The following is a 23446-nucleotide window of genomic DNA, read 5'->3' as shown; positions in this document are numbered from 1 at the left end:
CATCCATCCATCCACTTATATTCTTGTTCTATTCAAAAAGATTCTCAGCAGCTGAGCTTGGTATGATCCTATGCAAATTCCCCCTTTCCTTTTCACATTCTTGTTGTGGACGTGTACACATTCACACTCAAGGGAAGACCCCATTACATAAATGACAAGACACACACATCTCAACGCCTCCTAGAGTGGACATTTCTCCCATTGCCACAACCCTGAGCCATGCCACCCCTGAGGTTCCTGCAGTGTGCCCCCTTCCCACCCAGCCACCCATGGGTGAGCTAGAGCAATCCATCTCCAGGGCAGGCTGAGGAGTTGGGTCCTCAGGGCTCCCACTGCCTTCAGGATCAAGGCCAAACACCTGAGTGTGAACATGATGCCCTTCACCAGCTGCCCTGGAGGGGCCGGCCTCACACTTCCTCACCCAGTCATACTCAACCACCAGGATGCCGGCCCCGGGAGAATGAAGGCCTCTCCTCACTGGGGTCACAGATGTACTCCCACCCCTGGGGCAGTGCCTGGGGAGACTGGGTATCTGCTGAGTGGACAGGCGCCTTCCAGTTCTGGGTCTGCTCACACTTTACTGAAACACTCTTTCCTCCCCTCTGTGACTGATTCCTACTCATCTAAGGCCTCAGCCTTCAGGTTCTAACAGAGTTTAACTGACGACCCCTCGGCTGCCCTCTAGACAAATGGTGTGACTTTTCCCATGGTCCCTCAAACTATTTTTAACATGCTTCTTGCTCTGAGTTTTATCACCAAAAAGGCAGAATCCCAGTGCAAACTTTCTCATTCTTGACTGAGACCAGTGTGTAAGTAATGTGCTAATTCTGTCCCCAAGGATGTCAGTTCAGGTCCTCCAACTGGGTTACAGAAGCCCCAGGGGTGGGGCTGTGTCAGGTTCCTGTTCCTACAGCACATGACCCTCTGCCTTCTAAAGGCTGGTTTTCTTGTCTTTATTTGCCACCCGGCTGGAAGCCACTGAAGGGCAGAGCTGGCTGGGGCCTCCCAGCACGTAGCTCATCACCTGCTCTTCACAGAGATTCCTTGTTGAATGTCTATAGTTGGAAAGCTTAAAAGGAGAAAGAATGATGGTCACTGGAAAGGTGACTCTGAATGGCCACTGTGAAGCAGGCTGGTACCCAGGCCCCCCTGGTTAACATCTCGGTTCCTTTTTAAGACTGGCCACCACCTAGACCTTCATGTTCCTTCATGTCCCTGTCTATTAAACAGTGCCACGAGGGTAGGACCTGCCTTTGTTGAGGCTTCCCCTTGCCCCAGCTGGTGGATGGATGCTACATGGTAATTTTAAGTCTATTTGACCTTACTGGAGGGCAAAGAGGTAAAACCGCCTGTCTGGTGGTGCCGAGGGCTTACAAGAAGACAAAGTGAGCCCTCCAGAAGTGAACGTCTCAGAGTTGATGGGGAAGGTTAGTATCAGAGAGAAGAGAATCTCTCCCTGATAAGGGTCCTCAACCCTGAATCTGAATGACTGTATCAGGAAGGGGGGCCAGGGATAAAGCTGGATATGGTGGGGTGGGGTCTTATTCTTGGCAATATTAGCCTTCTTCAGAATGTTCTTCCCTGGCTCTCATGGCGTCCACCATGACCTCAAGACCTTGTTATAATCCCTTGCTGCTCTGAGTGCCAGCCTGGCATTCATGTTCCTTTAGGTGACTGGAAAATCCTAAAGGTGGCAGGATGACTGAGAAAGTCCTAAGAGGTAACCAAGTGGATGGATTTTTTGCAAAAGACCAATGCTTAGAGCAAAAAAAATCACACCAGGTGTTTGAATTGGCAGATTGATTCATTCCCCACGGAGGAGGCCGTTGTTAGAAACAGCCTCAAGCCCTGGGGAGCCTCTGGCCTTCCAGTGGTGAATATTGATCTTTGATTCCTAGCTAAGCCACTGCCTATTGCTCTCAACAGCACTGACTTGACTCAAAATTAGACTGAGGACAGAGGAGTGAAGCAGGGGGGAAGTCATTTTACATAGCAAACATATTTACAATATTCTGTCCAGTGCACTGCCATCCTAGCAGATGAATCGAGTGACTGGCAGTATCTGGGCTTTGCTGGTTGGGACCACTCATTCTCTGTCTCTCTCCCCAAGAGACCAAGACCAGGGAGGCAGGGGTGGGGGTAAGGGAGGGAGGCGTGGGGGAGGTGGTTGTGCCCATACAGATGCTCAAACCCCAGTTTGGACATCTTAAGTCATTGCTTGAATCCAGTCACTCAATGAGAAGACTTATGTGAGTTATTTCCCAATCTGAGAATTTTCAAGAAATAGTTTACTTGTTCATCACAAGTGAAACCAGCATCAGCCTTTCCAAACTCCTGTTGCATTAGCAAGGTCATTTCCTGGGTTCTTGTGATGATTTGAAATGATGTAGCTGCTCCTCGGACTGCTGTAAGAGGCAGGAAGAGGTGCCGGTGCAATACCTTTGTCCCAGTCTCTTTTTTAAAGTGTGTGCAATTCAGTTCTCTATCCCCTCTTGCAATGCAAGTTGCAGTTCCCCTTTTCTAGTTGCTTGAAAAGTTTAAGTTTTAGTTGATTACTAAGGCCAAGGCATTTTCCCTTAAATTGTAACATTTTGATTTTCTTCTGGTTATCTTATAATTTTTAAACTTCGAATGTTCAACACCGGCTGAGGTTTGCACAGGACACTGACAACACAATGCCCAGACCCCAGGGTCAAGAGAAAAACATGGCTACTGACAAGTTGAGACGCCTTGCTGCCCAGCTGTGTACACATGCACACACGGGCAGTCACTGAGCACCAGGGAGCCTTTTCCTGTAGTCCCTCAGCACTACCTTTAACATGTGCCCTCTGAGAAAGAGATATTTGCTGCTTTGTGGTCACTTCCATTTTTTTTCATAAGTAAATTGCTTATTGTTTTTAATGTTGTGAACTGGGGAACTAGATAATTTGTCCCCACATATCAGCTGGCTATAACTTCATTTCTCTCTGGCCTCAGTTACTAGCTCTATGATTTATGATGTAGATGCTCTTTGCTGTGAGCTACTGTGAATGACACAGTTCAGCCGCAACCCTCAAGGCTGTGGGCTTTCGGCCACAACCCCTATTTTACCTCCAAGTAAATGGAGTTTAGGAAGTCTTAAAAGAAACGCCAAAATCAAGCAAGGCACTGAAGATTCTGCTTTTCTACCCCCAAGGATTCCTTTTTTTTGTGCAACAATGACAACACCGCAATTATGTTGTGAATTGTGCCTATTCTTTCCATAATATTGACAAATTGCATCTACCATCACCAGTTTGGGGGGAAAAAAACGAATGGTGTGTGCTGGAGGGAAGTAGAGGTAAATATTACAGAGACATTTAAGTGTTGTCTTGGGGACTTGGTCTAGGAACGACAGAATCCAGCAGCTCCTGAGAGGACAGCTGAGCCCAGCTTGGGGGAACTTGGGGGTCAGGGCACAGAGTGAGGTGCTGTTATAGGCATGACCCTCCAGCCAGGAGAGGGGGGCATGGGGGAGGTCAGCGCAGCAGAGCCAATGCAGAGGGAGCAGCCTGTGCTGCGTGAAGGCCCCAAGACAGGCAAAGTGTGTGTTCAAAGAATACAAATAACAGCAATGTTAGGAGCCTGGGGAGGGGCTGGGAGATGAAGTCGGAGTAGGCAGAGTGAGATCATGGGCATCTGAAGCCTTGGCAATCACACATCCCAGGCTGATTGGATCTCCTCTCCAGCAGCTGTATCAACTTTTCAGATGAGTGGCATCTAAACCACATTTCTCAGGTTGCCTCTTACACCTGGACAGCACAGAGATGCTTTGCCAGTCCCAAAAAGAGGAAAAATGTTGAGATGCCCATCTCCTCTTCTTCAACAGACCCCCTGGCAGAGCTTGCCCAGGCCTTGAAGGATACGATCTGCTAATTCCCCTCTTCTCCCAGTTCTTAAAGATAAGGCTCCAGAATGAAGGAATGTTGACTCAGCCACTCACCAACTCTGGACTAGTTACCTGAACTTGATTTCCTCATCGGTGAAAGAAGAAAGCATTGGGGGACTAGCAAGAATTAAATGGAGCGATGTTTGGAGCATGGCACCTTGCAAGGACGCAGTACAGATTGGCTATCACTGCAGCTGTTGCATTCGATCCCAATACAGTTGCTGGCCCAGTGCACACGGTCCAGATAGACATCAGCAGGGACTTGGAACCCTGTTACTCCTGGAGCCCCACTTCACCTTCCATGATTTATCATTTAGACCTTTCATTATGCAAAGCAGCCAGCTCACACTGACCACTCAAATGCATATTATCTCTAATAATGATAACAAAAAACCACCAACATAAAACCCACATCCATTGTGTGCCAGGCTTTGTACTAACTGCTTACATGGATTATTCTATTTAATCCTCACAGTATCCTATGAGCTGGGTGCCACCCTTGTCCCCCATTCACAAAAGAGGAAAGCAGAGCCCTGAGGGATGACGTAGCTTGCCCAGGGTCACACAGGTAGAAAGTTCGTAGAACCGAGATTTCACCCAAGCATCTGGCTCGAGCTCACCCTCTTAAGCTGGGTATTTAGTCTTCAAATCAGTGAATACTTATGGAGCACCTGTTGTATTACAGTCTGTGTTAGGATATGAGGCAGAGATATATACAGACAGCTAACTGTTGGGGTAAATAGCAGTGCTGCCCCCACCCCACCCCCGTGCCAACGTGCACACACACACACACACACACACACACACACACACACACACACACACACACACACAAATTTCATGTCAATCCAGAACCTGTGAATATGACCTTATTTGGAAATGGGGTCTTTGCAGATCAAGTTGAGATGAGGCCATACGGGATTAGGTTGGGCCTTAAAGCCAATGACCGGTGTCCTTATGAGAAGAGAGAAGCTCAGAGCCACACACGCAGGGAGCAGGCCACGTTAACAGCAGAGGCAGAAACCGGAGTAGTGCTGGCAGCCACCAGAAGCTAGGAGAGGGGCGTGTAAGGGATTCTTCCTCAAAGCTTCCAGAAGGAGCCAATCCTTCCGACACCTTGATGTAGAACTGCCAGCCTCTGAACTGCGAGAGGATAAATATGTGTTGCTTTAAAGCACCTAGTTTGCCACAGTTTGTTTCAGCGGTCCTAGGAAACCAACACACTAATAAAAAGGAGGCGATACAAAAGATACCTTCTCCAGTCACCCTTAGACTCTGCCACTAAGAGTCCTTGTCCGAAAGTTACGGTTCCCCACTGGCAGTGAGCAGGCCGGGGGAGAAGCCAGCAGTGAATCAACCTGCGGCCTCACAGGAAGCCTGCTTTCCTGTCAACAAAGCACAGAGTGAAAAGCTGTCAACACCAGACCAGAGGGCCGCCTGCCCGGCCCCCTCTGTCACAAGGCTCAGACGAAGGGAGTGTTTTCATCAAGGGGAGAAAAAAATAGGGGAGCCCACCAAACTGCGTTTGCATCTGGTCCCGGAGATGCCCTTTCTGCTCAGGGTAAGAGCGCGCTGGTGGGGACAGCTCGTAAGAGGATGTCGGGGCCTCTCAACTCTCGGTTCAAATAATGAGCCGGGTGTTTCCCCACAAAGCTCTGGACACCAAAAGCAGATGTTCTTAGGGACTTGGCAACCCAGCTCCCTTTGAGGGGCTGGTAAGTGCTATTGATGAACTCTCGCCCCAGAAAAACGTTCTGACCAACAAACTTAGGAGTGACTCTTCAAGGCATCTTGAACCCCTCAAGTCCGCTTATCGATGAGCGAATACTTATGAATTGCCTACTATGCACCAGGCACTGTGCTGGGCACTGGAAGTACAAGGGCGGAGGAAGAGACAAAGCCTTTCACTTCCTGAAGCCCAGAGCGAGAAGGAAGCTGTATGGATTTCCAGGGGGCTGCCGGCGCGAGGACCCCAAATGAGAGCGTTGCAATGACAGCAGCTTGCCCCCTCGCAGTTCAGGAGGTGAGGAGGGTGAGATCACAAGGTGAGGAGGATCCTGCCCGCGCCTCCCCGCCGGCTTCGCAGGGTCGCCCGCATCCTCGGCAGCTCGGCTGGGAGGCGCATCAGTCCGTCCGCTGCCTCCAGCCTCACGTCCTCTTCTCCTCTGCGCATCTCGCTGTGTCCCCTCCTCTTGTCATGAGGTCACTACCGCTCAGTACTGGGTTTAAGACCCACCTAAATCCAGGACGACGTCATCAAGATCTCTAAGGACACGTGTGAAGACACTACTGCAAGGTAAGGTCATGTTCTGATGTTCCAGGAGGCCAAGAATTCGGGAGACACTATTCAGTCCAACCCGGGCACCCAGAGGGTCAAACACGCACCACGGAGAGCAGCAAGGGCGAAGGCAGATACGCCGGAGCACCTGCGAAAGCCTTCCTGGGACTTCTTACGGAATCGGGCCCCGAGCGGTGGGTGGGAACTGACAAAACGGAGGAAGCGGAAAGGACAGTGGGAGGGGTGAACCCCACAGGGGGAGCCCAAGTGAGGGGGCAACTGTCGGAGGGCCGAAAGGGCCACGCAGGGCCGTGGTGTGGAGAATGGGCTGGGCTTGTAAGCTACTGTTTGCATTTGATCTCTAGGACCACAAAATGCCTTTGAAGGATTGGAAGCAAAAGTGTTTCTAGAAAGTTCACTCTGGCTGAGGCGAGGAGGATAGACTGGAGTGGGTGAGACCAGATGCAGGGACCCCAAGGGTCCCTATCTCAGGGGAAGTGCCCGGCTTGAGGATGCAAGTGGCTAGAACAGTGGAGATGCCCCCCGTGTTGTCCTAACCAGCCAGCTGGAATGATTCACACCGAGCCCAATGGAGGACTGCAGGCCAGTGCAGATGGCATCTGAGCTGGCCAGCAGATCAGCATCAGGCCAAGGAGGAAACCCAGAAGTCTGGAAGCCCTGATATGTGCTCTCTATCTAAGCAGGGAAACAGGCTGCACACGTGGACCAAAAAATTATAACCCTTTCAACCTGTTCAGATGCACACACCCCATCCCTTTCTGAGGTCCCTTTGGGTTGAGTGTGCCTGACATGGACCCATAAGCCTGTCCTCTCTGGCCTTCATGTGCCTCACTGACCCTCAGTTAGTCTTCAAAGGTCACCTTCTCCCTTGATTCTCAGGCTGGGTTCCCTGCCCTCCCCACTCAAAGACAAAAATTTCTGATGCAGGCTGGGCATTAGATTGTAGTTCCTACTTTCCTCTTAATCTATCTCTGCTACCAAACAGGTAAGTACCTTGAGGGCAAGGATTTTTTCCCTGTTTGCCTCTGAATTCCCATCTCCTAACACACACACACTGAAAGATGTTATTGGGTGGACCAACAAATGGATGGATTTCTTCATAATACTGTACTGGCTTCAAGACAAGTCACTCAATCAATGATTAAATCGACACAGACCCATCAGTTGCTCTGTAAGTGCTTTACACTGCCACCTCCCCACAAGAGTCAGAGCAAGACATCCAGAGAAATGCTGGCTTGGCATCCTCAAGACTCACCTCATTCCTTCTGCAGCCATCTTATCAAGGTTGGCAGTGTCCTTCGTTTCTGCCCAGTTTGCTCCCAGGTCACCCCACCCCATGTCATCTGCCAAAATGATCACGAAATTTGGTCTCTGGCCTCTTGCTTCCCCACTGAAGCAGAAATCCACAAGAGGATAGAGACATCCCAAGAAACTCACCCCCACCAGCAAAACCTTTAGAAAAAGCCAGCCCATGGTGGGGAGGGGAGGATTCTGGTTGTCCAGGGTGGTGCTGGGCCACGGCTGGGGACTTTTCTGGGGGCTCCCTTTTGCTCAATGCTGGTAGTCCCTGGAGAGTAGTGGTGGAGTTTGCAAGAAGATGCTGGCGGTGGTGGTGGCGCCTATAGGGATGGAGACAGAAATGAGACCTTCTTCTGGAATCCTAATTCGAGAGAGTCAGGAAACATACAATCCCAAATTTTCTTTCCCTACAGCAGCTCCATAAAAGGACCAGCTGTGAGCAGCAATCAGACATCAGTGTCAACAACTGCTCTTTGGCCACTTAGAAAATGACCTCTCTGTGCTCCAGGACGTTAGAGCCAAAGCACAAGGCTTGCATCTGTTCAGGACTCCAGCTGGCGAGTGCAGGATAAATTCTCACATCTGCAAAACACCTGGAGGTTCTAGAAGCCGCAGTCAGCCGCGAATGAGTTTCTGAGCTCCAGATGGTTGAGCGCTTCATATTTCTGTGAGGTTTCCTGAAAGAACAAAAATTGACAAGAAAACAGAGTCCAAAATGCCAGTGCAGCTGTGTTTTACTCAGTAGCTTAGGAAATAACCACTTTTCCATGCCAACACATGTTTTCCTTCTTATTTGAATATTTAACTGGTTCATCAGTTTCTCCACCTGAGAAATAATGATGATGATAATATTTGCAATGAACCTATAATCATAGGGTTGGGAGACACATTAGAGATGATATCACTGCACCCACTCACCTTATTGATGAGAATTCTGAGGCCCAGTGTCCTGACTAGGGCAAGGACCAGCACCCAACCCTACAAAATCCAGGTGCCCCCAACTCCCATCCCACCATGCTTATCTGATTCATAAGAAATTCCCAAACTAATTGTGACCTGATCAAACCCACTGAGAATTCTAGAAGAAAGAGTGAGACCTTATTACCAACACATGATTCTTTCCAATGGTCATGCTGTAAACTAATATTTCTTTTTTTTAAGTTTTTTATTAAGGTATTATTGATGTACACTCTTATGAAGGTTTCACATGAAAAAACAATGTGGTTACTACATTCACCCATATTATCAAGTTCCCACCCATACCCCAGTGCAGTCACTGTCCATCAGTGTAGTAAGATGCCACAGATTCACAATTTGCCTTCTCTGTGCTACACTGTTTTCCCCGTGACTCCCCCCGACCATGTGTACTAAACATAATACCCCTCAATCCCCCTCTCCCTCCCTCCCCACCCATCCTCCCACACCCCTCCCCTTTGGTAACCACAGTCCCTTCTTGGAGTCTGTGAGTCTGCTGCTGTTTTGTTCCTTCAGTTTTGCTTCGTTGTTATACTCCACAAATAAGGAAAATCATTTGGCACTTGTCTTTCTCTGCCTGGCTTATTTCACTGAGCATAATATCCTCCAGCTCATAAACTAATATTTCTATATAAAATTCTTGATGAAAGTTAACAAAAAAAAGTTAATAGTAGCATCTGGGTGGATAATATATATGGGTGCTCACTGTAGAACTCCCAATTTTGCTAAATATTTGAAATTTTCAAAATAAGATGTTAGAAAAAAGTTTCAAAGAAAATGTTTCAATGGAAATGTGTCCCTTTACATCTTGACAATGTAATTTTTAAGAAAATTAAAAATTAAGACATGCTCAACCACTGCTTCTCACACTGGATGTACATATACATCACCTGAAGATCTTATTTAAATGTAGATTCAGTAGATAAGGCTAGGGCTTGAGGTATGTATTCCTAACAAGCTCCCTGGTGAGGACTAGTCTTTGTAGTCTTTGGATCGCACTTGGAGTAGCAAGGTGCTTAGCAAACAAAAACATTGTGCTTTTGGTTCTAAAAGAAAACTAACCTACCTAGAGATGGTTAGTCTGACTGGTGCTTAACCTCACTGGAGATAATTCAGCTTCAATGGACAAACAAAAAGCAGTAAGTCAGGTTGAATTATGAAAGACGGGAATTGAAGGTTATGCGTGCAAGTGTGGCTTGCAAGTGGGAAGCACAGAAGTAAAGCATATTGCCCCTCATTCACGTAAAAGCCTTGACTTTGCAAGGTTAGAAAGGAGACACAGACTTGAACGTCTGGACCAAATAAAAACCTCAGGTGAACACCCAACCCATGGAAGAGATTAAAGGAGAAGCACTTTGTAATATATAAAGATGCTACTATGGCTGGGGTTACACATGATGCTATTTCCAGTTGTGCATCCCTGTCCTTGAGGAAGGAACGCACAGCTGATAAAGCTGGCCGGCCAGCCCGTGGCTAACACAAGTGCATGGGGGTGGTTGGAGGTATGTAAATCCTGGAAGACCTAGATAAACTTAAAAGGATGGGCAAATACATACTTAATCAAAATAAAAGGAAGTCCAAGTAAACAGTCACGGTCATCTGGAGGCCAATGAATCAATTGTTCAGAAATGCAAATTCTTCTGTTTTCCAAAAGGAGAGTTATTATTTCAAACTCAATCAGATTCAACTGGTATTTGTTGATCTTGAGGCCCGGAAGACTTTTCCCTTTCTAGAAGAAAGAGGCTGCACAAGGAGGCTGCCTAACCAACAGTTGTTGACATGCTGGTTGATTCCCAGCCTCATTCTACTGGTTTCTAACCATGAGCAACAATCATAGGAGACTTTTCTTCCTAAAGCTACTTAGCTTGGAACAGTAGAGTGGTCTCATTCTTCATCAATAATCCACTTTGGAATGACCCAAAATGAAAGACTTCAGGGGAAAATATGCACATAAGAAAAAGCTAAAATTAAGGTAGTAACATAAATAAACAGATTGTTTTTCTTAAGAGTTCCATGATAAAACATTCCTTTGAGGGTTTTCAAAGAGACTCATTCACTTAAATTTTTACCAAATGGAAATAAGCTAATTTAGCCACTACACCATTACATTATCCTTCATGCCCATACCTCCAGGGAGACATATAATCCTTTCCCCATTTATTTTTTTTTAACTACAGTAAAAAGGCAAATCAGACATTCAAAGACTGGACTCTGAGCAAGCCATGGACTTTGATTAAGAGTCAAGCTGACATTATGGAAAACAGTATGGAAGTTCCTCAAAAACTTAAAAATAGAATGACTACATGATCCAGCACATGGATGTAGGTATATATCCAAAGGAAATGAAATCAGGATCTTGAAGACGTATTGGCACCCCCATGTTTATTGCAACATTACTCACAATAGCCAAGATATGGATACAACCTAAGTGCCCATCAATGAATTAAATAAAGAAAACGTGCTATATAACTAAATAAATAAAATAAGAATATGTATGTATAATTTAGCCTTAAATGGAATATTATGTAGCCTTTAAAAAGAATGTTCTGCCATTTGCAACAACCTGGGTGAAATTGGAGGACATTATGTTCAGTGAAATAAGCTAGGCACAGAAAGACAAATAGTGCCTGATCTCACTTATATGTGAAACTGTTTAAAACAGACAAACTCATGGAAGCAGAGCATAGAATGGTGGCTGCCAGGGACCGGTCATGGGGCAGGGGGGACATGAGCAAAAAGAGCACAAGCTTTCAGTTACGCAGTACTAATAACTTCTGGGGATCTAATGTTAACAATAGTGATTAGCGTGGTGACTAGAGTTGACAATGCTGTATTGCATGCTTGAAATTTGCTAAGAGAGGAGACCTTCAATTTTCTCTCCACAAAAAATTAAAACAGTATTATGTAAAGTGATGGATGTATTAATTACTTTGATTATGGTAATCATTCATAATGTATGTGTATATCAAAACATCACCTTGAACACAATAAATATATATAATTTTTATTTGTCAATAAATTGGGGGAAGTTTTTCACAAGATCCAAGCTGAGACTTTGAGCTCAGTATCTTATCTTTCTCTTTCTGCCTCACCCTGCACCTCCCAGAAGGGAGAGTGAACACAGGCATGGAACCCTCACGTGGGCTAAGAAAGAAAAGGGGAGTCTTTAGCAAATAAAGTTTTCAACTCTCCTTCCATGGGGTTCCTTGACCACCTTGGGGTTCAACAAACCCCACAAGGAGTACCCATCCGTTCTATTGGGGCAGAACTGAAAGGGAGAGATCCTTGCTGAGCACGAGTATGAACCACTGCTCATGTCTCTGTGCTCCCCAGCTATCAGTAGACCTTAGCTGCCAACCAGCTTTGCAATGACCTGCGTTCTCTACGATCCTAGGGTAAAGCAAGGCTGCTGGCTCTGCTAAGGACAGGCCTCCCTTTAGGTTCTGGGCTTGCTTATGGGTAAAGGCACTCATAAGCAGCAGAATGACCAACAGGCAGGCTGCTGGCCAGAAGGGCTGAGAATCAAACGAGATGGGGCAACCTGAAGATGCACTTTGCAGAATCTGAACACCAGGGCTGGAAGTCCATCACCTGACCCAGCTCCCCATGGGCCTCCCTGTGGCCAAGCAGCTTGCTAGAGGGCATCGAAAACAGCTGAAATAACAAGAAGGTCGGGCAGACCTTTTTGGCAGAGGGCTCTGTTGGTTTTCCAGAGACAAAGCTTCTGATGAGCTGAGGCCAAAAAAGACAAAGGAGCAGGGGGAGTGTGATCTCTGGTTGCAGAGTAATGTTGTTTTAACCGCCAAATCAGAACACGGTGCGCTGGCTGGGGCCAGGAGTCACACATCTGCGAGATGGGGCTGCCAGGAGGGGCCCAGGGTGCCAGCTGCCCACATGTGGACTGAAAAGATTCCCCGGTGCATTGTCATCAGTAGGGACCAAGGGCAGGCTGCCCCAAGATGTGCCACTGTGACATGCAGATTATCTGAGCTGGAAACCATCAACCCCAAAGACTCAGGAAGACGCTTTGACCTCCCACCCCACAACTGCATAAAAAGAATTCAGCTGGGGGAACCTCCCCAAGAGGAGAGCTGCCACCATAGAAGCTATATGATAATGTGAACTTGGGGTGGTGGACAGGGAGGGATTGTGGCTAAGAATGTTACAATGCCTCTCTGCACCCCATTGTTTCTGTGGGGCCCATCAAGAGTTTTGTTTACCAAGCATTCACTCTTTTCATACTCCTGAGAATTACTTCCCTTTTCCTTTGAAGTCTTAGACCCCTACCCGCTTCTCCTTGGTTCAGGAGGGCGTACATATCTCATTCTCCCTGACTCTCTTTGGAACCCATGGCTATGACTTCCCTTTAGGTACATAATTAAGCTTTGGCTTTTTTCTCCTATTAACCTGTCTCATGTCAATTTGATTCTTAGACAAGCTAGAAGGACATCAAGGGATAGAGGAAATTTCTTCCTCCCCAAAAGCTGGTGTAGTCGGCAGGATACTTAACTTCCTGGACATTGCTCACTCACAGGCTGCTGCAACTGAGAGATTCCAGGACATCGGGCAACAGCCGGCGGGAGGGAAGGTTTCTTACCATGTCAGCCTCCTGGAATCTCTGTCTGCAGGGTCTGATGGACTGAGACTGGTGACACTCTTTAAATTTGCATGAACAGGAGAAAATGTTGCAGAACTAGTTCCTTGGGCTTGACGACTCTTGGTCAGTTTGGTTGAGGACTCTTGGTTTTTGCAGATCCATTTCTTCCCAGATATGGTCTTTGGCTCTCTTTGGCTGTGTCTTTTGTGTCATTTGTAAATGCACCCAGGAGCTCAAGGCTGTTGCCTAGGGACAACTTGGAAGCCAGAGCTGCAGAACTGGTGGGCACAGATCAAGCAGTTAAAGGCTGTTAGAGCACCTGCCACCTCAGGGAGACTCCCATGATAGGATAAATTGGCCACAGAATACATTAGATGGACACTAGGTCACCTATCAACCTCAAGAAAATCTTTGTGCAACGAGATACACTGTAAACCCATTTAGTCCCCAACCCAACGTCACATCTTCCTAGGTCTTAGCTTAGCTTCCAAGGAGAACCAAGTCTTGGCTAAAGCTGTTAATGTGCAGGTAAGTTTCCCTTGGGTCTTGTTGTGTGTCTTGAGAGCTTGGCTCTGTGGCCAGTGAGGACATTCTCTCTCTGGCTGCCCCCACCTGAAGGATGCAGTGCGGCACGCACCTGGTGGGCAGCCCCACAGGCTGCAGATCTGAAAATGTGTCATTTATCTGGTTGTGCCAGCTCTCAGGGGAGTTTGTCCCAAGGTCCCAACCCTTAAGGGACTTTTGTAGTCTCATCCTTGGTCACTTGTTAGTGCTGGAAAGGTCCCATTCCAGTATCGCTTGCCAGAGTCACACATTAGCAGGGCTGTGACTAGAGGCATCTCACATTTGAGGGAGATCAGAGACATCGTTCCCACTACACCATCCTTACTGCCTGTGCAACGAAGGTCTTTGCCTTCTTAGGCTATGGAGGTGGACTCTGTACCACGTGGGCTGCACCATCTATTCTCTAGGCATGCCTCTTGCACCTTTAGTTTAAGCCTGGAAAGTTCCCTCTGGGTCTTTCCGTAGAAAAGCTTATTGGTTTGAGTCACTATTAAGATCCCACTTGTCAACGGTCAGACAGTGGATCCTTTAAATTGGCTAAACTGGAAAGAAAAAGAAAGTCCTTATGGAAGAGCTCTGAATTGGCTTTTCCATATAATTTTAACTATAGGGATTCCTTTGACAAGAAGAACTAAAAGTAGGCTTAGAACAAAAACTATGTCCACATTCAACGTAAATTCCCCTTCAAATCTAGCCCCATATGCCTGTTTTAACTTCCTTTCCCTATAGATGTGTAAGGAATACTTCAACCTAATCTCTAAGCCCAAAGAATACAGGTCACTCAAGGAAATGCTGGAAGCCAGAACGTGAGTTTAACAAGAACCTGAGTCTGCAGTAAGGCCTGCTTTCCTCCCACTTCCAGGGCTCTGTAATCAGAAGCTCCCAGCTCAGGCATCCCCCTGCCATGTCCTTTGCAGATGTATCCTAGACCCCCGCACTGAGAAAGAAAATTTCATGTACCCTGGATAGCAGCGGATATTTTAAATTATAAAAGCCCTTTAACCTCCACTTTCAGAAAATCCTACCAAATTTAGAGAGGAGTTAAAAAGATTAGGGACTATTCACAACCCTCTTAAGGAGGAAAACAGTTGATGAAAGTTCTGGGAGGCCCTCCTGCAAAAGATCAACAGAAGGCCAATGTTCTGGGGCTGGAGAAAGAGGGAAATGGGATTTCACGATGCCCTTTCCTTTGAAAATCCAGACCCCCTGGAATAGCTTTTGCCTTCTTGCCCGTCTCTCTGGCTCTCTGTCTGCCTGGCACTTGCGCTCTGCTGCTTATTGCTTCGGTCATCTTCGGGAGTAGCTCCAGATCTTGTCAATGTCTTTCTCATCCCTTTAAGAATGCTTCTTGAGTGCATGGGGTTGTTTAATACTGTCAGAAAAATTTACGGTTCGTCCCAGCTCAAATCTGACTATACAGTAAGAAGGATTTAGTAACTACAATAGCATTTGGGGGCAAACTGGAAACAGATATTGAGATACTGATGGAATTTTTCTAGGCCTTCTCCCCACTTAAATGTACCCAGAAGGAAAGAAACACGACATTTCAATATAGGGGAATGACTACATCAGTCCTTGTTATGCAAACTGAGTCTTTGCAAGACCAGGGATGGGGAGTCTAAAAGCAATTCAAAGCCCAGGTTACTTCTATTTAAAGATCCAGGCCTTGCCTATTCATCTTAAAATGCTTCTTAATAGCATAAAAAATTAGAACATTTCAAAACAGGGTTGTCTTGGACTTGAGAAAAGGAAAAATTTAAATATTACGATAGACTTCTGATAGTAGGAAAATATGTTTTCCCCAGGACTCAACCCTGGAAGAAAACTTAGATACTCTTGTCTGTGCTTTTGTGATATAAATTTTCTACCTCCATCTTTCTTAGGACATTTAAAATACAGACTTCAGAGGCAAGTTTCTCATCAGGAAAACCAGAGAGAAAGAAGGGAAATATTTAGAAATTAGAAATTAGGTAAATATAATCTTTACAAATATTAGTAACTATAAAACTTGGCAGCTGTTTGTATATTTGTTTGTGTACGTGACCTTTGTTTTAAGTGGGAGATATGTTTCTACCTCCGGATGATATTGCTAAAATTACTTGGTTTAAAAACAAACACTTGCAAGATTTGGACATTCCTAAAGTCTCACATTCTGATGGAAATGAACACAAATGCTTTTCAAATTTACTTGATTTGGGTAATCTTTGGTAAATTAAAGCTAGTCTAAGATTGATTTAAGTAAAATCGACATGTCTTTAGAGTTATAAGCATTAGAATGAAAACTTATTCTGCCTAGGTTTACTTTAAAAATCATGTAAGTTGATGTTATCTGATAAATCTTTTTAAAATAAGGCTTGTGGGAATGGCTGACTTTAAAGTCTAATGAAGCCTTTATAAATAATCTATGCATGGTTGTTGACAACAAATAAAGTAAATAGATGTAGTAGGTGAACTTTTTAGAAATAATCATGTTAAGATATATGTACATAAAACACCTTGGAAATCTTTTTGGTAACTTGAAACCTTAGAGTTTGAAGCATGAGAATGAGTTAAGTTAAATTCATCAACCATCTAGATCATTTTCAAATAAGATAAAATAATGAACATTAATTACCAAACATAGGTTTATCTACTTTGGGGTTCCTTATTAGAGAGAAACTAAAGATAATTTGGGTCTGTTAGTAAACATGTTTTACACTTACTGAAAGATTGTACCATGAATAAGCATGTTTCTAGAACTGAAGAAGTGTACTCCCAGAACTGCCAATCAAAGGATGCTAGTGTAGTATTTTGCAATAGCTTACTTCTTAGTTTTCACTGAAAATTAAGGTTTCTAAGGGCTTTAAGTTCTAATTAAGACTACTTGAAATAATAAGGGAAACATCTCTACATGCAAGAAAAGGAGGATGGGTGCTTTAGGGGAAAGAAGGTCTGAGGAATGGAAATGTAGTTTTGTTAAAGGTAGAGAAAATGAATTGTCCTAAAGAGTCTGGGAAAGAGGGAACACAGGACAAAAATCTAAAAGTGAAATAGAAAATTGTAGGAGATTTCTGTGAAAGGAATCTCTGAAAAGAAATTTAATGTGTGGTCATGCTGCCTAACATTAAATGAATTTTAATATAAAGTACACGGCAAGATTAGAATTTTGTTTTCTGTCTGTTAAAAGGACAAAGTCTCCTTTAATTATTGTTCTACCCTTAAAATATCAAGAGAGTATAAAAGATTTTCTAATTGTTTCATCAGCACACTTTCTTAGGCTTCATGTTGTCTGAATCACATCTTTTGAGGACTTAAACAAATCATAATATTACAAGAGCTAAGTTTTGCTAACAACTATGTGACTTTCTGTGTTTGTCTTTAACATCTTTTATTGTCACTTTGGTTGAATGAATAAGTATTGATTTCATAATGATCTGTGATCCTATTTAGTTCAAACCTTTTGATATGTTTGACGACTTCCCAAAATCAAATTCTAAAAGTCCTTTTTACCTCTAATTTAACTATTGGGTAACCTAAGTTAAACGGGAACCATTGTCAAATAAGGGATGCTAAGCCTTAGATTTTATTGGTGTAGAAAAATGTTATTAAAATGTGTTGAAGAAACTATATGAAATTCATAGAAATCTTATATGTCCTGGTATGTTATCACTTTAATTAAAGTTATTGAATGTTGTATATTACAGAAATAACCAAATTTCCTTGTCAACTGCATTATGATAAACTCTCATCAGATCTGTAACCAATGCCATCTTTAAGTCTTCTGTCATTTATAGACAGTTACTGTTTTACTCTGGAATTAGTGAAAAAACTGGATTTAAGCAAGACGAGATTTAATAACATGGGACTAAATGAACTGAAGGAGATGATTTTAATTTTTATGACTTTTGTTTGAAACATTTTGGTTTTCCAGATTTAAGGACACTTTTTCTTAAGCCTCTATGACTTAGAGCGATTTGGCAAATTATCTTTGTAAGCAGAACAGAAACATGTATCTTTTTCTCCCTGATCCCTCCAGAATTTAGAAACTCTCAGTATGTTTATATTTTATGGCAATATATTTATTTACACAGGTTCAGTAAGAATCTGTTCTCCTCATAAGAGGACACAATTGGAAATGGTTATATTACCAAGGCTTAGACTGGAATATTATAATTGACAGATGTGCACAGACTCAGATATGACCAGACGGCTTTAAGGATCTAGGGTTGACTTTATGGGGCCAGTAAAGTGCACTGGAAGAATAGGCCTGGTACCTTGCTTGCAGGGTTCCCAGCAGCCTCATCAGGTGAGTAAGGGAAGGTCACTTCTTGGCAGGTGCAGGAACCTCAGAATATCTTAGGGACGTCGAGGAGAGGAATTCACCCAAATCTTTAGGTATTGCATACAAAGTCTGATGGCAAGTCCTTGGCTGGCTTTCCTGACCTCAAGAGGCCTTTAAAAGTTCAACCTGAAATTCCTTATGAAAAGTTCCAGCAAAGCACATTCGAAAGATCTTATGTGATCAATTGCTATTCTTGCTGCACGTATGTAAATAATTAGGCCAAATGTTCTGAAGCTAAACTTATTTTACAAACACATTAGTCTTGGTATGGTTGCCTCTAACAAATATGAGGGTGACTTTAAGGATATGTTTCAATAGTGCACTTTTATAGATTATTAGATTCAAACACTGTTCATTGTAAACTGGAGAGGATGCTGAATTTTTCTAGTTTCCTCCAATGTCTAGCTCCTACTCTCCAAACTATGGTTTTCAATTTTCCTCCCATCCTTGAGACTTGGAATCATTGAGAACTAAAATGGCCCTTGTTCCTGAAGCCGTGTCTTGATATGAACTAGATAGAAATCACTGCCATAGCCCATGTTTAGGCAATCTTCCTGCTCAAAGATCAACAGAGACATATGACAACAAACCAGGAAAATGTCAAGTTGCCACTGCCTGCAGGCGCTCTGAGGATGCTCGGAGCCTGACACCCAGAGAGCTCACTGGCAGCGCCCAGGGCTGACACTGGGTTTATAATTTGCTCCAACCATTAACCTTTGTTTTCCTTTTGTTTCCATAGAAATGTCTCTTTAATACTTGATTACTTGAACCATAGGCCGAACTTTGGGAACATGCCTGTTTCATCACTCAGCTGAACTGACCTAGACTGATTCAATGAGATGGAACATTTACCACCTCAATTTTTAACAAATTTTAACAAATTTTAACTTCCAGGGAAGTTTCAGAGGGGGGACCTGTTAGGCACCAGAGCAGGCTGCCCCAAGATGTGCCATTGTAACATGCAGATTATTTTGGGCTAAAAATCACCAAGGCCCAATAGACTCAGGAAGACATTTTGACCTCCCATCGCCCCCTCCCCCAACTGCATAAAAAGAATTTAGACAGAGGAACCACCCCAGGAGGAGAGTTACCACCAGAGAAGCTATATGATAATGTGAACTAGGGGTGGTGGACAGGGAGGGATTGTGGCTGAGAATGATAAAAATTCTGTTCCCCGCTGTTTCTGTTTGGGCCCAGAACACACCAAGCATTTTGTCTATGAAACATTTACTCTCATCATATTCCTGTGAATTACCTTCCCTTTTCCTTTGAAGTCTCAGACCCCCACCCCTTTGTCCCAGGTTCAGGATGGCATATATTCCACACTTCTCCCTGTCTTTGGAACTCATGTCTATGGCTTCCCTATATATAAGTATGTAATTAAACTTTGCTTTTTTTCTCCTGTTAACCTGTCTCCCGTCAGTTTGCTTCCTAGACGAGCTAGAAGGAGCTCAAGGAGGAGAGGAAATGTGTTCCTCCTCAACATCTCCATGCAGCAAATATGGACGGAATGACAGGTCTTGATCCTGGCACGGCACACGCAGCACTGAGTGAAAGACGAAAACCCCTATCCTCAGCCGCTTACAGTCTAATGGCGGAAAGAAACAGAATGGGTAAAACCCAAGTGCTAAGGAGAAAATCAAAGCAGGAGGGGGGTCGGGAGGGTGGGGGTGAGCAGGTGCAAAGTTAAACAGGAGATCAAGGCCAGCCGTTTGAGAAGGTGACCTTTCTATAAGGCTTTGCAGGAGGCACAGGGGGGAGCCACGCAGTGAGGGGAAGTTACATCTCCAAAGAAGGCCAGGCCAAAGGACGGACAAGGGAAATAAGGCCAGCACATGGGACAGAGTGGCAGAGACGGCCCTGTAGGGCCAGTGCTCAGAGAGGCCAACAGGAAGGCAGGCTTTTACTGAGTGACAGGGGGGCTGTAGGAGGGTTTGAGCAGGAGTGGAAGGTTATGATATAAGGTTACAGAATCCGTCCAGCTGCTCTGCTGAGAATAAACTAACTTGTTGCTGGGTAGCAGGTAAGAAGTTCAGAAGTTAGGCATGCATGGCATTGGTCCAGGTGAGTCCAGGAGAGGGAGGGTGCTAGGGGGAGGCAAGCCTAGGGCACAACATTCAAGAAGGCAACTTGATTCACCCCCTCAGGTGCCCACCCTGCAGCCCCATGACCCTGACCGTGAGCACCTCCTTCAGTTTTGTCACACCCTAATCCAGGGCTAAGTGGAGAAGAAAATCCAGTTACCATGGTAACCAAGATAATTCAGGTTATTTATGTCTATGTGTAAAGAACATCCTCAGAGCCCCTCTCTTTGCCCTTAGAGCCCACCATCTGTCAGGGGCCGACCGAATCAGAAACACAACTTTCTTAGGGTGTATCTGTGGGGCCTCACTCTTAGTTCAACAGAAGATGCAAAGGAAATCTTTTTTTTCCCTTTTATATTTTTTTCTCAAGTTTTATTGACATATAATGGGCACACAGTATGTGTAAGTTTAAGGGGTACATGACGACTTACATATATTGCAGAATAATCACCCCAATAAGTTTAGTTAATATCGATCATTTCATTTAGACATAAGAAAAGAGAAAAATGCATTTTTTTTCCTTGCATTAAAAACACAGGCGCAACATGGGGCCGCTTCTAGGCCAAGTCACTGGGGCTGAACGCCCAAGCTAACTGCAGTTTCAGCCTCTCCCAGGAGTGGGATTTTAAACCAATCAATTTGGAAAGTCCTAGTGATGTCATCTGCCTAAGACCCCCTACTCCCCCCTAAGCTCTTACACTAGTAACTTTTTGCCCCATGCTCCAGTGTATAAGAACCTTACATTTGGTACAATTCCTGGAAACAGCTCTCTGCTTGCTGGAAGGGATGCTGCCTGATTCATGAATCATTTAATAAAACCAGTTAGATCTTCAAATTTACTTGAATTTTGTATTTTAATATGAAGAGCTAACACAAAGGGGATCTATACTCTCTTTGCAACTTTCAAATGTACCATACAGCAGTGCTAACTTCAGTAATGCTGTACATCACACCCCCCGTATTTATCTTACAACTGAATTCTGAGGATGCCTCCACCTGGACTGGGAGAACAATTCCACTTAGATAATTAAAATGCTTTTTTTTTTCTTTTTAAGCTTGAAAATCTCACCAGACCTGCTGTTGGGAATATCATTTCTGTGAAGCCCCGATGCCAGGAAACTCATCCACAGGGCACATGTGACATCCGTCCTACCGTTAGGCTGGAACCTCCAGTTGGGACTGTCACAGAAGGGAGCCTTGTGACAGGAGCCAAACAGAGAGAGCTGAGGGGGCACCATGCCAGGCACCTACAAACTCAGCGGCCTTGCAGAAGTTACATCTGGGTCCTTGAACACGAGTCAGGAAAACAGTGAGACTCAATGGGTTTCTGAACAACATCCTTTCTCAAATTCTATCTTCCACTAAAGAAGAAATATCATGAGTGGTATGGGCAAGCCAGAAGGGCTCAAGCTCAACTAAGACACCCACTCCCTGAAGGCCTGTTTGCCAAATGTTTTAGGACTTTTTTTAATGAAGGATTAACTTTAATATTAAACATTTTAGTACGGAACCTGTCAAACATAGCAAAATTGGGAACCTCATGCATCTGTACCCGACATCCAGATTCACCAGTTATCAACACATGGCCTGTTAAGTTTCATCTGTCTCCTTTCCAGCCTCCCGTGCCTCGTCTTCCGCATACACTGGATTACTTTGAAGCAGACCTCAGATATTACATAATTTCATCCATAAATATTTTTATATGGTTTTCCAAAAGATCAGGATTCTTTTTAAATATAGCTACAATTCTATTAGTAGCCCCTTTTTGGAACTAATAATTTGTTAGTATCACCCAAAATCCAGTGTTTAAATGTCCTCTATTGTATCACCAATTTTTTTTTTATGGTTTCTTCTAATCAATCAGGATCCAAACGAAGTCCACCGCACACTGCATTTGCTTCATGTGTCTCTTCTCTTTTCATTTGGAATTTCTTCCTCTTTCTTCCTTACAGTATATTTGTAAATAAATTTGGTTGTTTGTCCTATAAAATTTCTCAGATTTTGGATCTGGCTGACTGCATCCCATGGTGTCATTTAAAACATTCCCACAACCCGTTTCCGCTGTAAATTGACCTTTAGATCCAGAAGTAAGCTCAGATTCAGGCTCAGTTCTACTGGGAGCCCATCTCATTCGTCTTTCTCCCTGTTACGTGAAGATCCCTCAGTGGTTCATGTGTCAAGGTTTCATTTTTTTCCTGTGTCATGTTTGCATGACAGTAAGGAACTTTCTATTAAATACTTTCTATTTTTGCAGGTTTACCCTTTCCCGAGATCTCTTCCACCTCTACAGTGAAATATGCTTGAATGTTCTCCTAAAATTCCTGTGTCAAGCCCTAAACCTCAACGTGATGGTGTTGGAGCTATGGCAGCCTTTGGGAGGTCATGAGGATAAAATGAGGTCATGAGGGCGGGGCCCTCAGGATGGAACTACTGCCCTTAGACTAAGAGGTAGGAGACCCCTTGTTCTCTCTGACAGGGGAAGCAAGAAGCTTCAAAAACAAGATGGTGGATGTACACCACCCAGGAAGAGAGTTCTTAGCGGGAGTCGCATCAGCCTGCCCCATGAACTTACGACTTCCCAGCCTCCAGAACTGTAAGAAAAGTTGTTTAAGCCACCCAGTCTGTAGTAGTTTGTTATGGCTTCCCAAGCCAACCAAGATGGATTCCAGCTAAGTTTTATCTGAAAACCTCTGAGGCTGATGCGGGGCCAGAAGTAGGGAAAAGATCAATTTGGAGGGGTGGCAGGAAGGCTTGACCCAGTGAAGCTTTTACTTGGTACCTTTGCCTTTTGGGGAACCGATTTGGATGTGCTGACCTGTTTCCAGAAGAATGTGTGGCCAGGGCTCAACATAGTCATTCACTGGCTATGCGACCTCAAAGTTACCAGATTTCTCTGTGCTTCAGTTTCCCAATGTACCTGAGAAACAGCGCCATTGTAAACTTCCCCCACCCGAAACACAACATGAGATGAAATGATCCGACACTAAGTATCTGCTCTCAGTAAGTGCTCAGGAAATGTGGGCTATTGTTACTCCAACTCTAGATTGTTTTGAGAATAAAGAAATAACAAATATGAGAACCCTTTGAAAAAGTACTATGCAAGCCCAAAGCATTACTAAAATTAATATTAAACAAAACTATTCTCAGCGTAGATGGTGAAATCCAGACTCCCTGAAGCTATTGGCTGAGTCATAACTGTCAGCATGCTCTGCTGTGAGATGCTGAACCCAGAGAAGGTAGAAGCTACAAACACCAAGGACACTACATCAAAGGGAAGGGGAAGGGTGGCTCTGGTTTGCATTTGCAAAGCTCCAAACTCTAGTTCCTTGTCACACAATCCCACAGCTGTCTGTGCCATTTTGGCTTAACCTGAGCCAGGTCCCTGGGCTGACTCTGCTGA

At 44.5% G+C, this 23446-nt stretch overlaps 1 protein-coding gene across 15 annotated transcripts in view; it reads right to left on the bottom strand.

Moving 5' to 3' along the window:
* The window catches only part of ARSG (arylsulfatase G), a 149496-nt gene that overhangs the window by 98897 nt on the left and 27153 nt on the right, over positions 1–23446 (bottom strand). For 3 of the 15 annotated variants that reach the window (XM_036997264.2, XM_073235826.1, XM_036997265.2), the window contains exons 2-4: positions 8086–8182; positions 7644–7825; positions 7462–7549 (exon numbers count right to left, since the gene is read on the bottom strand). The exons of 7 other annotated variants lie outside the window; for them this stretch is intronic. In XM_036997264.2, coding sequence (XP_036853159.2) covers positions 7462–7549; positions 7644–7825; positions 8086–8087 — 272 coding nt within the window. In that variant the 5' untranslated portion in view covers positions 8088–8182. Of the gene's footprint in view, positions 1–7461; positions 8183–23446 lie in introns of all 15 variants that reach the window. 5 more of the 15 variants (XM_036997270.2, XM_036997267.2, XM_036997266.2 and 2 more) reach the window with 3 other exon arrangements.

The sequence above is a fragment of the Manis javanica genome, chromosome 4 (genome assembly GCF_040802235.1).
Source record: "Manis javanica isolate MJ-LG chromosome 4, MJ_LKY, whole genome shotgun sequence".
NCBI classification, from domain to species: Eukaryota; Metazoa; Chordata; class Mammalia; order Pholidota; family Manidae; genus Manis; species Manis javanica.
Note: the sequence above shows the minus strand (reverse complement) of the source record. Positions and strands in the feature narration are given on the sequence as shown.